Source organism: Erinaceus europaeus, chromosome 8 (assembly GCF_950295315.1).
Source record: "Erinaceus europaeus chromosome 8, mEriEur2.1, whole genome shotgun sequence".
Taxonomy (NCBI): domain Eukaryota; kingdom Metazoa; phylum Chordata; class Mammalia; order Eulipotyphla; family Erinaceidae; genus Erinaceus; species Erinaceus europaeus.
In genome coordinates this window covers 103,400,191-103,414,271 of record NC_080169.1, presented here as the reverse complement: position 1 = coordinate 103,414,271, position 14,081 = coordinate 103,400,191, and the positions used below count along the sequence as shown (strand labels likewise).

Here is a 14,081-nt window from a genome sequence, read left to right as displayed (position 1 = left end):
GGTAGACAGACAGATGGTAGATAGGTCTACTTTGATGTATCAATAAATAGATAATAGATTGATGCCACCAACTGATGCTGCTCCATTACCTGTGGAGCTTCCCCTGTGGTGGTTCTGGTGGTGTTTCCATGTGGTACTGGGACTTGAACCCAGAGTCTTGCCCATGGTAAGGCAGAGCTTTACCAGGTGAACTACCTCCTGGCCCCTTTTACTCTCATGACAATGGAAGATGCAGACTCTCAGGGGCCAGGGTGTTGTTTGTCCACACACAGGAAAACTGGCCACTCTCTGGGAGGCCACATTTAGTAGGAGGATTTCAGGAAGGCAATTCAGGGGAGTGTGAGGTGCCACCCTTCCACCTCCACCCCCAACCCCAGCCTGCTCAGGCTGCACTCCTGTCCTCCACAGATGCTGACGCTCTCAGACTTGAAGCCTAGCCGGGGACCCATGTCAGGGGGCACTCAAGTGACCATCACAGGCACCAACCTGAATGCTGGCAGCAACGTGGTGGTGACGTTTGGGAAGCAGCCCTGCCTTTTCCACAGGTAACTCATGGGGGAAGGGAAGGTTCAGGGGTTCACACCACAGAGGCCATGCTGAGGAGTGAGGATGCAGAGGTTGGGGTTGGGGTTCCTCCCAGGAGGAAGTGTCCCCTCTTTCCTGGAAAAGCAGTCGTTCACTTTGAAGGAGGGCATGCTGAGCACTGGGTACCCCTTCTCTGGATGAGCCCATTATTCTGCTGCTACCGTTTTGTTCTGGTGTCCTGGTTCCCCTAATGTTCAGAGCCCTGAGGTTCCACAGGACACAGTTAGGAATTGGGAGACCTTCTCCCTTGGCCTTAGTCCTTGCCAGCTGCTGGAGAGACAGGGGGAGCCACTGAGAGTCAGCAGGTTGAGTGTGAACCTGAAAGCATCCACCATCTGGCCCCAGGAGGACAAGCTTTCCAGGAACCCAAAGATTTGTGGGGAGGACAGGAGTGTGGGGTGGTAAGCAGCTGCTGTGAGGGTCTGCAGAGAGAGGCAAGCTATACTCAGGGCTGTGCCAGGACTAAGGGCAGAACAGGTCAAAACTTGCTTCCTGGCGTTCAACAAAGTCTCACTCTGGCCTCAGTGAGATAACTCACCTGGGAGGGTGCCTGCTTTGCCTGTGTGCCACCCAGGTTCAAGCCAAACAGTGGGAGGAACTTCAGTGCTGTGGTGTCTTTGCCCCCTCTGTGGCTGTCTCTCTGTCTGCAAAAGTTAACCCAGAGTAGCGAATCCTTGCTGTCAGTAAGAAAAAAAAGTAAAGAAAGTAAGAAACAGAGAAAAAACTCTGAAGCTTATGATTTTTAAAGTGTATTTACTTTAAGGAGAGAGAAATAGGAAAGAGAGAGAAAGATATTATAGCAGTTCTCAACTCTAGTTTATGGTGGTGCTGGGATTGAAGCCAAGCCAGGACTTCAGAGCTTCAGGCATGAAAGTAATTTAAATGTATTTTTATATTTACTTAGTTACTTATTAGATAAAGATAGATAAAGCATGAGGGAGTAGAGAGACAACCTGACAGGGAGAGAGAGACCTGCAACATGGTTTCACTGCTTGTGAAGCTTCTCTCTTACAAGTGGAGACCTGGGCCTTGAACCCAGCTCCTTCTGCATGGAAACAGGTGCACTCAACCAGATACAGTAACAACAGGCCCTGAAAGTATTTTTCCATAACTATTATACTATTCAGCCCACTCAAAGCTCTTTAAAATGGTCAAGGATTCCAAGCATTGCTGCACCCAATGCAATGCATATGTTACCATGTTCTAGGTCCTGGTTTTGAGCCCCACATCCTCACTTGCAGGGGATAATTCACAGGAGAAGCAGTGAAGCAGTGATTCGGGTGTCTTTCATGTTCTCTTTCTCTCTCTCTGTTACTCATCTTTCACTCTGTATAAAAAAATGGCTGCCGGCAGTGCTGGAATGGTGCAAGCACTGAGCATTAGCAATAACTCTGGTGGGGAAAAATATATATCTATACTTATATCTATTTTTATATTTTTTATTATCTTTATTTATTTACTGGATAAAGACAACCAGAAATTGAGAGAAGAATGGGAGATACAGAAGGAGAGAGACAGAGAGTTACCTGCAGCCCTGATTCACCACTTGTGAAGCTTTCCCCCTGCAGGTGGGGACTAGGGGCTTGAACCCAAGTTCTTGTGCATTGTAACATGTGCATTCAATCAGGTGCACTACCACTCAACCCTTTCTCTCTCTCTCTAAATACATATATATCCTTAATTCAGATGAATAGCAGTAGGTATTGGTAAAGGTGAGATGGGAATCTCAAAAGACAGAAGAGGCAGAGCCTGGGAGCTCACAGTCTTGGCTAATGGCTAATGGGAAGTGAAGAATGGGGAGAGCAGAACAAGAGAGGAAATATAAGAGAAAGTCTGAAGGGCAGAGGGATCTTCCTAAACCAGCCTAATAGGGCTTTTGCTGAAGGCAGACCAGGGTATCAGACCCCAGGAACAAGGAATAGGGACCAGATGAGCTATCATGTGTGAGAATGGGGCCAGGCAGGCTGAAGACAGAGCCCTAGGAGGAGGCCTGACTGGACAGAGAGCTCTGAGGAGGAGAAATGGTCTCACACTGGTCATGGGGAGAGTGTTTCTCCCATGTTCCTGGGGCTTTGTAACTAAGGTAGTGCTAACCCATGGACTAAAGGAGCCCAAGGACCAGGGACATACAGGACCCCAGACTCTACTGGACACCCAGCATCCTCCAATCCTCCCTGCAGGCGCTCCCCCTCCTACATCGTCTGCAATACCACATCCTCAGATGAGGTGCTGGACATGCAGCTGACAGTGCAGGTGGACAGGGCCAAAATCCACCATCAGGACCTCACCTTCCAGTATGTGGAGGATCCTACAATCGTGCGGATCGAGCCAGAGTGGAGCATTGTCAGGTAGGAAACAACTTCTGCTTTGCCTCTGAGCCTTGCCTTCCCTCCCTCAGTTCTCAAAGGCAAGAGGAGTGCCAGTTCTGGGGACTGATGTCCACAGGTCAGTTAATAACCCTCTTGAAAGAGAAGGGTGAATATGAGATGATCATACTCATAGATAGAAGTTGAGAAATAAGAATAGAAAGAAGAAATACAAAGCTGAATTTGGACTGGGTTTGGTGTATTGCACCAAACTAAAGAACTCTGGGGATGGGGGGGAGCTTTCAGGTCCAGGTGCATGATGGTGGAGGAGGACCAAGGCTGTGGTGAGAGTATTTTGCAGAAAAATGAGAAATTGGAAATTATACACATGTACCAACAACTGTGTATACTGTAAACCATTAATTACCCCAATAAAAAATAATTGTTGTCTTGCTGAGGGAATGAAGAGAATGTCTTGAGAGCAGATCTGACTCCCTCTGGCCCCTCCCTTTAAGGAGAGCACTTCCTGTTCCCCTGGGTCCAGTTAGGACACCCATCCTCTCTATACCTGTGAAGTCTTGCCTACTGTCCTTCACCTTAGCACCTGTGTTGTGTCCCTTCTCTTTGCTGTGAAGTCCTCAGAGTCAGTGGTTGGACCATATTCTCTATACCTCCACTCACCTGAGTACAGATGTGAGTTTTCTGATCAGGTATCGCAAAGGGAGACAGACAGAGCCTGATGCCCTGTTAGAGACCCTCTAGACTCTAACCTGATCAGCAGTTATTGCTGGAGCTTAGTGCCAGCATGTTGACTCTGTAACTCTTGGTAGTCATGACTCCCCCTTCCCTTTTATTTCATAGAACAGGAGGGGGTAATGGAGATGGAGGTAGACAGAGAGAAGGGGGGGGGGGAGGCCTACAGCTCTGTCTCACTGCATATGAAGCTTCTCCCCTGCAGGTGGGGACTGGGACTTGAACCCAGGTCTTTGTGCATGATAATGTGTGTGCTCTGCTGGGTGTGTCACCATCTGGCCCAGAGGGTGACTTCTGCACTCATTCACAACTGAGCCTTGTGCTCAGATCTCCTCATGAGCTACTTACCTAGAGGATCTAGAACTCTATAGTCCTAACTTGACTCAGTAGCCCAGGAAAATACACAGTATGAATCAGCTGTGCAGGCCCCGGACAAAGTGTGGGGATGAGAAGTTATGGCAGAGCACAGGCTAAGAGCAAGGAGACTAGGGGTAGCTTGGACCCCTGCATTAGAGCCAGGTGGGGACTGAATAGGATGTGGGGCCAGAGAGTGGCTCACCTTATTTTTCACTTCCCACTAACCACATGACCTTAAATAAGGGCTTTTTAATCTCCCTGAGTCCAGAGTTTCTCATCAGCCAATTCCTTTGCAAGATGGCTGAAAAAAAAGAAAAAAAAAAAAGACAGGCAAACCACATATTGATGTGTCCTGCTCAGCTCCCTCCCCAAGTCCACTTCCACTCAGACCACAACTGGTCCCATTGTCTGGGGCCAGGGCAACAGGGAGATGCGATTTCTAGAAATTTCTAGGTTCCCTAAGTTGCATCCATGGAGATGGACTCAGAGAAGTCCACTCCAGAGAGCAAGCTTTTGTCATTTTTAAACTTAATCTCAGGGTCAGGTAGTGGAACATCTGGTAGAGCACACATGTTACAGTGCACATGGACCTTTGCTCAAGTCCTCAGTCCCCATCTGCAGGCGGCAGGGGAAGTTTCATGAGCAATGGAGCAATTCAGCAGGTGTCTTTCTTCTTCTCTAGCATCCTCTTCCCTTTCTATATGTCTCTATCTAATAAATAAAATAATGAAAGAAAAAAACTATCTCAATAAAACTGTGTTTACAGGAATACAATGACATTGGTTAATATAATGCAACTGAAGTCTAACTCATCCTACGCAATCTGGACTGAGAACTTGGCACAAGATTTCAGCTTTTTCAAAAACAACAATTGGCAATCTGGTTTATCTTTGCATCTATTACAAGTGCATGTAAAAGGTTGCCCATCCACGGCTGCCAAAGCAAGCAGCAGTTCTGGGGAAGGAATTAACCTGTGATTTGTCTCTGAAAAACAGAGCATACGGCACCCTGAACATTTATGTAATCATTGCAACAGAACGTTGTAGTGTCTCAGTGCCAGTTTATCAAGTTCAGGAACTGAGGGCTGTTGAGAAAGGTGGCGAGTTCCTATGTAGGCTTGGGAAATGATACCAGATATCAGATTTAGTTAACTTTGTACATAGAGGGCAAAGCTATAAAAACCAGAGTTGGAATTATTTCTTGAATCTGAATTGACATTCTCTGTTCAGTTCATACGCTGAAGTCAACAAGGAAACTCCTCCCACTATTCTCAGAGAACCAGTGCCAAATCTGGCTGGTGACTGCTTTATAAATAAAGTTTTATTGGAACACAACCATGTTTATTGGGATGTGTGCTTAGAGTTGATTACCCACAGCAGTGACACTGCTGAGGAACTCTGATAGACCCATCTTGGAAAGCCTGGTATACTTACTGTCTAGCCCTTAAAAGAAAAAAGATTGGAAAAGGTTGGTCCCCTTAGCCTCACACCTAAATGAAAGGCTACCTTTGTGGGATGGGGTAGACAGCATTATGGTTATGCAAAATGATTTTCATAACCTGAGGCTCCAAAGTCCCAGGTTAAACCCCCTATAACATTATAATCCAGAGCTGACCACTGCTCTGATACCCTCTCATTAAAATAAAACAAATAGGGGCCAGGGAGTGGTGTTACCTGGCAAAGCACACAGGTTAGTATGCACAAGGATCCAGGTTCAAGCCCTGAGTCACAGCCTGCAGGAGAGAAGCTTCATTAGCAATGGAGGCCCATCTGCAAGTGTCTATCTCTCTCCCTCTCTCTCCTTATTCCTTACTGTTTCTATCATAATGAGAAAATTATAATACAATATTTTTTAAAGTGTACCTTTGTCAAAATATTTTTGAGCAATTTATAGCTTTACTTTCAACAGAGTGATCAAAACATTTCTCAGCTCTGTCTGGTAGGGACTGAACCTGGGATCCTCTAGAAGCTCAGACATACAAGTGATTAGTTCTAATGCTGAACTCTCTCTCATTTTCCACTATGATACTCGATTGCACTTAACGGTTGCTCTGTGCATCTCAAATCATAGAAACTCTATCCATGATCATAATGCATGTGAATAGAAGAAATAAAGGGGGAGGAGCAATCCATCAAACTGACCTGGTCCATCTAGGAAGCTGGACTCTCTTTTTGTCTCAATAGACCTACTTTGCAAATCCTTAAGAATTCACCCCCTGACTGAATTCGGTCTTTTCTCATGCCATCAGCATCATCATCATCATCATCATCATCATCATCATCATCATCACAGAAACAGATGTCTCCCCCCCGGTACTTAGCATCTGGCCCCAAGTTGTGTCTGCATCAAGAGGGGGAGGCTAGAGGATTGTGCTGAATCTACCAGGGGGGGTTCTACCACTATCAGACCAGTCTTGAGGAAAGGTGGACAGAAAGTGTGGCTTTGCTCCAGCTGCTAATGAACAGTGATGGGGGTGTGTTCAACTGATGATGGATGGATGGATGGATGGATGGATGGATGGATGGATGGATGGATGGATGGGTGGATGGGTGGATGGGCACCAGGAGCTCATTCTTCAGTATTGCCTCAGGCAGAAGAGCCTCTCTGGGTGTCTTTGTGTTGTGTGTGTGTTTGTATGTGCATAGGTATACCTGCGTGTATACCTATGCACATACATAGGTATATGTATGGGGGCAGTTGGAGGGTGAGAAGAAGGAAGGAAAGCAGTCAGAGAGGGGCAGGCAATGGCACACATGGTTAAATGCACACACTACAATGCAAAAGTACCTGGGTTCGGGCCCCTGATCCCCACCTGCAGGGGAAAAGCTTCACAAGTGGTGAAGCAGGGCTGCTGGTATCTCTCTGTTTCTGTCCCTTCTACCTCCTCCTCTCTTCTCAATCTCTCTGTCTCTATCCAATAAGAAATATTTTTTTGAAAATGAAGGTGAATTCTTCATTTAAAAAATAGAGAAAGAAACAAAGCAGCCAGAGTATCATGCTGGGCAGATGGACAGATAGGCAGAAATGAAGGTGGGTGTTCTTAAAACCGCGCTTATGATGGCTTCAGTGTCTTAGACAGCATGACTCTTCGGGAAGATACTCCTTGGCTGTGGAAAATGTTGACCCACCCTTTGCTTAAAGTAGCCCGCAAGGGAACCAGCACCTCCTATCCCATGTCAGGTTCTGGGTCACTCTAAAGACAGGATGGTGGCAGTGGGGGTGGTTGGGGGAGAGACACCAGAGCACTGCTCAGCTCTGGTGTATGGTGGTTCTGGGGACTGAATCTGGGATCTCTGAGTCTCAGGCAGGAAAATTTTTTGCATCACCATTATGCTGTTGCTGTCTAAAGGTATCTCTTCTTTAATTATTTTAAAATGAAATATTTTTATTTATTATTGGGTAGAGACAGAGATAAATTGAGAGGGGAGGTAGAGACAGAGAGGGAAAGAGACAGAGAGACACCTGCAGCCTTACTTCACCACTCATGAAGAGCAGGGACTCAAACCTGGGTCCTTGCTCACTGTAATATGCAGTTAACCAGGTGCACTATCATCTGGCCCCTTCTTTAACTTTTTATTATCTTTATTTATTTATTGGATATAGACAGCCATAAATTGAGAGACAAAGGGGTGATACAGAGGGCAAAAACAGAGACACCTCCAGTCCTGCTTCACTACTCACAAATCTTTCCCCCTGAAGGTAGGGGCTGGGGGCTTGAGCCTGGGTCTTTGCATATTGTAACATGTGTCTTTAGATAGCTACTCCATCACCAGGCCCCCCAAAGGTGTATTTTGAAAAGTGTCACAGAGATGAATCTGTTCTGTCCCCATTGCCAATTTCTTGGTTAACATCCTAGGGTCCAGGAGCACCCTAGATGCACAGCGATTTGCATCCTGGGAAGTGCTCTGAGTATTGGGGTCTCCATCACTCCCAAGCTCAAATCCTGTGGGTGTGGGAGAGGGTTGCTGGCTGGGGGGACACCCCAGATGGAGGCTGACTTACATCAGCCAAGACTAGAGTATAGAGCTCTCTGAGGCTGGTGAGAGCTGGAGGTAGAAGCAAGCACCATGGGCTGTAGAGAAGCATCAGACTGGAGCCAGGAGGCCATGGGGAGCAGAGAAGGCTGTGCCCTCAGCCTCCCCAGGAGCTCAGAGGAAGATAACCACAGCCATCTGGTCATCACTGTCTTCCCTGTGGCTGCTGAGAGCTGCTCCTTATCATTTCCTCGATCAGTGTGTCATCGCTGTCCCCAGAATTTCATCCTGCCCCCAGCTGATCATATTGTTTCTGACTAGTCATCATCATCATCCCCCTCGTCATCTTCTCCAAGTGTCACTGCTCTTCCTGTCCCTGTACTGACATGCCTCTTTCTTTCTTCTTGGTCCAGTGGAAACACACCCATCGCCGTGTGGGGGACAAACCTGGACCTCATACAGAATCCCCAGATCCGGGCCAAGCACGGAGGGAAGGAGCACATCAATGTGAGTTCAGGGCTGACGGGGGACTCTGGGGACTGTCCATTCAACACGACACTTCACTCAGGGGTGGAGGGACTCCCCGAGAACCCAGGCAGGCTCACCCTGGGGTCTGATGACCCTTGGTGTGTGACATTCTCTGAGCACTGGAGTGGTGGGTTAGGAACAGTCGTGAGGACATTCTCATACATCGGGGCGGGGATACACACAGAAGTCACTGCTTCTGGGTTTCCCTCCAGGTATTTCATTCATTCATTCATTCATTCATTCATTCATTCACTCACTCACTCATTCATTGTTTGGTCACCACCAGGACTTCACCACTCTGGGCTGACTTTTTCAGACTAGCACAGATAGGCAGAGGGAGAGAATAAAAGAAACCACAGCACCAAATATTCTTCCCGTATAGTTGGGGACAGGCTAAAATGTGGGTTGTTCACATAGCAAAACAGACACATTTATATTTATGGTCTGATTTCTCTTTAAAAAAAAAGATTTATTTATGGGCTGACAAAGTAGCTCACCCACCTGCTATGTGTATGACCCAAGTTCAAGCCTGTTGCCTACAGCACTAGAGGAAGCTTGGGTGCTATGTTGTCTTTCTTTCTCTCTGGAAAAGTTGTCTCAGAGAGTGAAGCTCTGGTTAGAACATAAAAACAATTAATTTTTTTAATGAGTGAGAGAAGGGGTCAAAGCGTCACTCTAATGATTGTAAAACTGGGAATCAAACTCATGACCTCATGCACACGAGTCTGGCACTCTACCCATTGTACTGCTGCTGCTGCTGCTGCTACTACTACTATTACTACTACTACTGCTACTATTACTACTACTACAGCTACTATTACTACTACTACTGCTACTATTACTACTACTACAGCTACTATTACTACTACTACTATTACTACTACTACTATTACTACTATTACTACTATTACTGCTACTATTACTACTACCACTGCTACTATTACTACTATTACTGCTACTATTACTACTACTACTATTACTACTACTGCTACTATTACTACTACTACTATTACTACTACTACTATTACTACTACTACTGCTACTATTACTACTACTTCTACTATTACTACTACTGCTACTATTACTACTACTTCTATTACTACTACTACTGCTACTATTACTACTATTACTGCTACTATTACTACTACTACTGCTACTATTATTATTATTACTACTAGTACCACTACTACTACGTCTCCTCCTCTTAATCTTCCTCCTCCTCCTCCTCCTCCTCTTCCTCCTCCTTCTTCTTTCTCTCTCTCTCTCTTTTTGCCTCCAGAGTTATTGCTGGGGCTCAGTGCTGGCACAAGGAATCCGCTGCTCCTGGTGGCAGCTTTTTTGGATAGGACAGAGAGAAATTAAGACGGGAGGGAGAATTGGAGAGGGAGAGAGAAAGATAGACACCTGCAGACATGTTTTGCCATTTGTGAAGTGTCCCTCTTGCAGGTGGAGAAAGGGGTCTCAAACCCTGATCCTTGCCTAGATTCTTGAGCTTAGAACTATGCACACTTAACTGGGTGCACGCCCCCACCACCTCACTCACACACACTGCACCACTGCTTGGACCATAGTCTTCTGGGATTAGCTGCTCTAATCCTTCCACTGCCTTTCCTCTATCCCCCAGCACTACTCCTGAGATGAGAAAATGCCACTGTTACTGTCACATCTGCTGTTGCCACAGGGGAGGGGGTGCCAGCTGCCCAGATTCTCCTTTGGGGACCAGGCTCTGTGCTCCTATAAAGCAAGGTGCCAGGACCCATTAATTGTCCCTGGTGGAAACCCTGTGACTCCCCCCTTACCCCACAGCTCTGCGAGGTTCTGAATGAGACTGAGATGACCTGCCAGGCACCTGCCCTCACCTTGGGCCCTGAGCACCAATCTGATCTGACTGAGAGGCCTGAGGAGTTTGGCTTCATCCTGGATAATGTCCAGTCCCTCCTCATCCTCAACAAGACCAACTTCACCTACTACCCCAATCCAGTGTTTGAGGCCTTTGGACCCTCAGGCATCCTAGAGCTTAAGCCTGGCACACCCATCATCCTAAAGGTAAGGGAGAGGCTGAAAGGGGTTCCCACAAAAGGCATGACTAGCCTGGCACTCTTGGCAGAGGCTGAGCTATAACGAGTGTGGGATGTACCCTCGCTGTGAATGCGCTGAGAGGAAAGCCCTCTTTATAACACATAGAGACCCAATCAGGGCAGCCAGGCCCGACCCCCTCTTTCAAACTTGGTTTGCCCTCTGAGTCTTGGACATAGGCAGTTAGGAGCTCATACTGCTTCCTCCCAGAAGCCCTCCAGAAAGCACACTAGGGGATTTCATTGGAGTGAGTTTTTTTTTTTCCCTGATAGAGACATAGAGAAATAGAGAGCAGGTAGAGAGAGGGAGGTACCTGTAGCATTAATCCATTGCTTATGAAGCTTCCCCTTTGCAGGTGGGAAGCATGGGCTTGAACCCAGGTTCTTGTGCACAGGATTGTATGCACTCAACTGTGTGCACCACTGCCCAGCCCCAGGGATAATGAATCTTAACTCAGACCTCCCCCTCTCAAGCCCACGTCAAGGAAATAATTAGCTAGCATAAGCACTGTCAAAGTAGTAAGAGAAAATTTATTGTGAGTTGTGGGCACAGAGTCAGCCAGGAAGCCCACCTGGAGAGTGTACCTGCTTTGCCATGCACTCCTTGGTCTAGTTGGTAAGGTTGGGTGGTCACAGTCCTCCGCTGTCAAGCCAAGAGCACCCAGGCAAGCAGCCACTGAAACCTTCTCAACCAGGTGCCCACCACCACAGATATGTGTCATCCTGTCTACTACCTTTTCTCCCCACTGCTGTCATTACTCTTCCCAACATGACAGTTTGAATCTATGGATAGTGACTAACTGTTGACAGTGTTGAGAAGGATTCTGAGAAGGGCCAACATGGTGGTGCACCCAGCAGAACACATACCGCATGTGAGCATGCACTAGGACCCAGCTTCAAGTCCCAGGTCCCCACCTGCAGGGGGGAATTTATGAACAGTGAAGCAGTGCTGCAGGTATCACTCTTTCTTTTTCCCTTTCCGTCCTCACCCCTCAATTTCTTTCTGTCTTATCAAATAAAAGAGAAAAAGGGGATGTAGAAAGATTCTGTGGCTACATTTGGGTGAAATTGAAAAAGGTTTCTTGAAACTGGATTTTCCCCTCAAATACCTTAGAAAGACTGATATTGGACTTGTTACAAAAGGTTCCTCCTCACTTGCAGGACTGGACTAGTGGTGGGAGGAGAGTGCGGCCTACCAGTAGTCATGGTTCTGACTGGGGTGGGGATGGGGCTTTCCTCTCCATGCAGGGCAAGAACCTGATTCCACCAGTGGCTGGGGGCAACGTGAAGCTGAACTACACGGTGCTGGTTGGGGAGAAGCCGTGCACCGTGACAGTGTCAGACGTGCAGCTACTGTGCGAGTCCCCCAACCTCATCGGCAGGCACAAAGTGATGGTGAGACTGGAGGAGGGGGTCCCATGCTAGAGGGGGTGGGCACTGTCGTGCCAGGTGGAGCAGGCCAGCCTCATCTGAGGCACCAGGCTTTCTTTCCCCATCACTCCTCAGCCCCTGCCCACTTCCAAGCTTCTGTATTATTTTTCTTTTCATACTGGCTATTGCTATTGCTATGACTATTACTGGAATCCCTCAAGCCCCCAGGCCCCCCAAATTAATATAGGATTCTTGGCCCTCTGGTGTCATAGATACCATCATGGGGGCCTATGGAAATGACAGTCAGGGTGATTTATTAAGGGGACTGATGTGGGAAATTAGAAGCAGCTGGGAGCAGCCAAAAAGAATGGCCAGGCTTGGTGACTCGGCCTCCTGCAGGGAGCCCCACAGTCTTATGGGAGTGTATTGGGCCATCCTCCAGATTTCTCCCTCACCCAGTAGTCCAGTAATCTGGCTCCTAGTCTACTTCAGCAGGCTTTTCACTTGGTTAGAAGCCAGTTCTCAGAGCAGGGGTTGCTGGGAAATGTAGTTTATCTTTCTATTAGCAGGGACTTGCCAGCGCTGCATTCTTTATGTACCTACAAAGGTGTTTTGTTTTGTTTCCAAATTAATGATTTAACAAGAGTTTTTAACAAGCCTAAGCTTTCAGGGGTATAACTTAACACCAAACAGGGTAAGTGTGTCAGTCACCACACCCTTCATAAATCCATTTATTAAGGTTTGATGGTCTCAATAGTTGTTGTCACATGAATGCAATTTCCTTTCTCCTTGTGACACATACCTGTAAAACACTCTCACCCACAACTTAGGTCCCTTTCCACCATCTTGTCCCCAAACCTCCCAAATCCTCACCTCTTACCCAGTCCATGCTCATAATTGATTAATTTATTTATAATTACCTTACTGGGGAATTAACAGTATAGTTAACTTATATAGCACATGGGCTTAATTTCTCATCTACCCATGATAGGTGTCTGCAAAGCACTCTCACCCCCAATTTAGGTCCTTTTTCACCAAAGAACCCCACCCAACCCCTTCTGTTCCTCTCTGCCCCCAGAATCCTTTGCTTTCGTGCCATACACCAAACCCAGTCCAAGTTTTGCTTTGTGTCTTCCCATCCTGCCTTTGTTTCTTAAATTCCACCTATGAGTATGATCATCCTGTGCCGGGATAGCCTGAGGGTACTTCTTCCCGAGCTAGTGCTCTCTGGCTTGGAGAGAATTCAACTGGAGCCGATCTAGGCTGCTGCGTGGGAGAGGGATCAGGAACTCGTGCCGCACTAACTTCCGCAGGAGATACACTCTGGAACTCTGGGAGCCGGAAAGCAATTTCCAAGTGTCTTTAATCAGAAGAGCAGCTGTTTTTATACTCTCCAAGTAGAGTGGAAACAGGATGTGATATAGAGAGGGTGGAGAGAAAAGTGACTGGTGAAAATCAGAGTGTGACAAGGAGGGGGCAGATTAGGCGAGAATCCTATCACTGAACCACAAATGCCCTGGAGGGAGGGTGGAACTTGTTAACAGTGGTTATGTAAATAGAATGAAGTGGTTATGTAAATAGAATTTTGTTAAGCAGGGGGGATTTAAACCAAATGAAACAGAAGGGGTCTCATGCATACCAACAATCCTGTATCCATCCACTTCCTTCTGTCTAATCTCACTTAACGTGATTCCTTCAAGCTCCACCCAGCCAAGATGAGACAAAGGAGACAAGTTCCTAATTTTTTTTTAAAACAACTGAGTCATATTCCAGGATGTATATATACCACACCTCTGATGCTGTAAAGGCATTAGGCTGCAAATCAGCCTCAAGTGGTGTGTTCCATCGATCACCTGTAAGAGATGGGGTCCCCTTCCAGGAGAGATTCTCTGTCCACGTGGGGAGGTCCCTGATACTCTGATCTGTGCTTCAGTTACCCATGCTTACAGTGGGATAAGTGTTCTGGGGGTCAGTCATTGGTGCCACTTCAAACTCATTCAGATTGCAATGAGATCTGCTTCCCTATGCTGCTGACAGCGCCAGCTCCTGAAATAAGAGCAGGTGTGAATCTGTGGTTGTAGGGTGTCCTGTGCTGAGCCTGCAGAACCCTGCCCCCCAGAGCTCCAGCTATG

The 14,081-nt window shown here is 47.0% G+C and overlaps 1 protein-coding gene across 1 annotated transcript in view; it reads left to right on the top strand.

Moving 5' to 3' along the window:
* Positions 1-14,081, top strand: part of LOC103118968 (plexin-A4) — a 519,644-nt gene that overhangs the window by 490,076 nt on the left and 15,487 nt on the right. Inside the window, exons 15-19 of the mRNA XM_060196590.1 lie at positions 409-545; positions 2,766-2,933; positions 8,389-8,482; positions 10,310-10,549; positions 11,827-11,973. Of these exons, the coding sequence (XP_060052573.1) occupies positions 409-545; positions 2,766-2,933; positions 8,389-8,482; positions 10,310-10,549; positions 11,827-11,973 (786 nt within the window). The remainder of the gene's footprint in view (positions 1-408; positions 546-2,765; positions 2,934-8,388; positions 8,483-10,309; positions 10,550-11,826; positions 11,974-14,081) is intronic.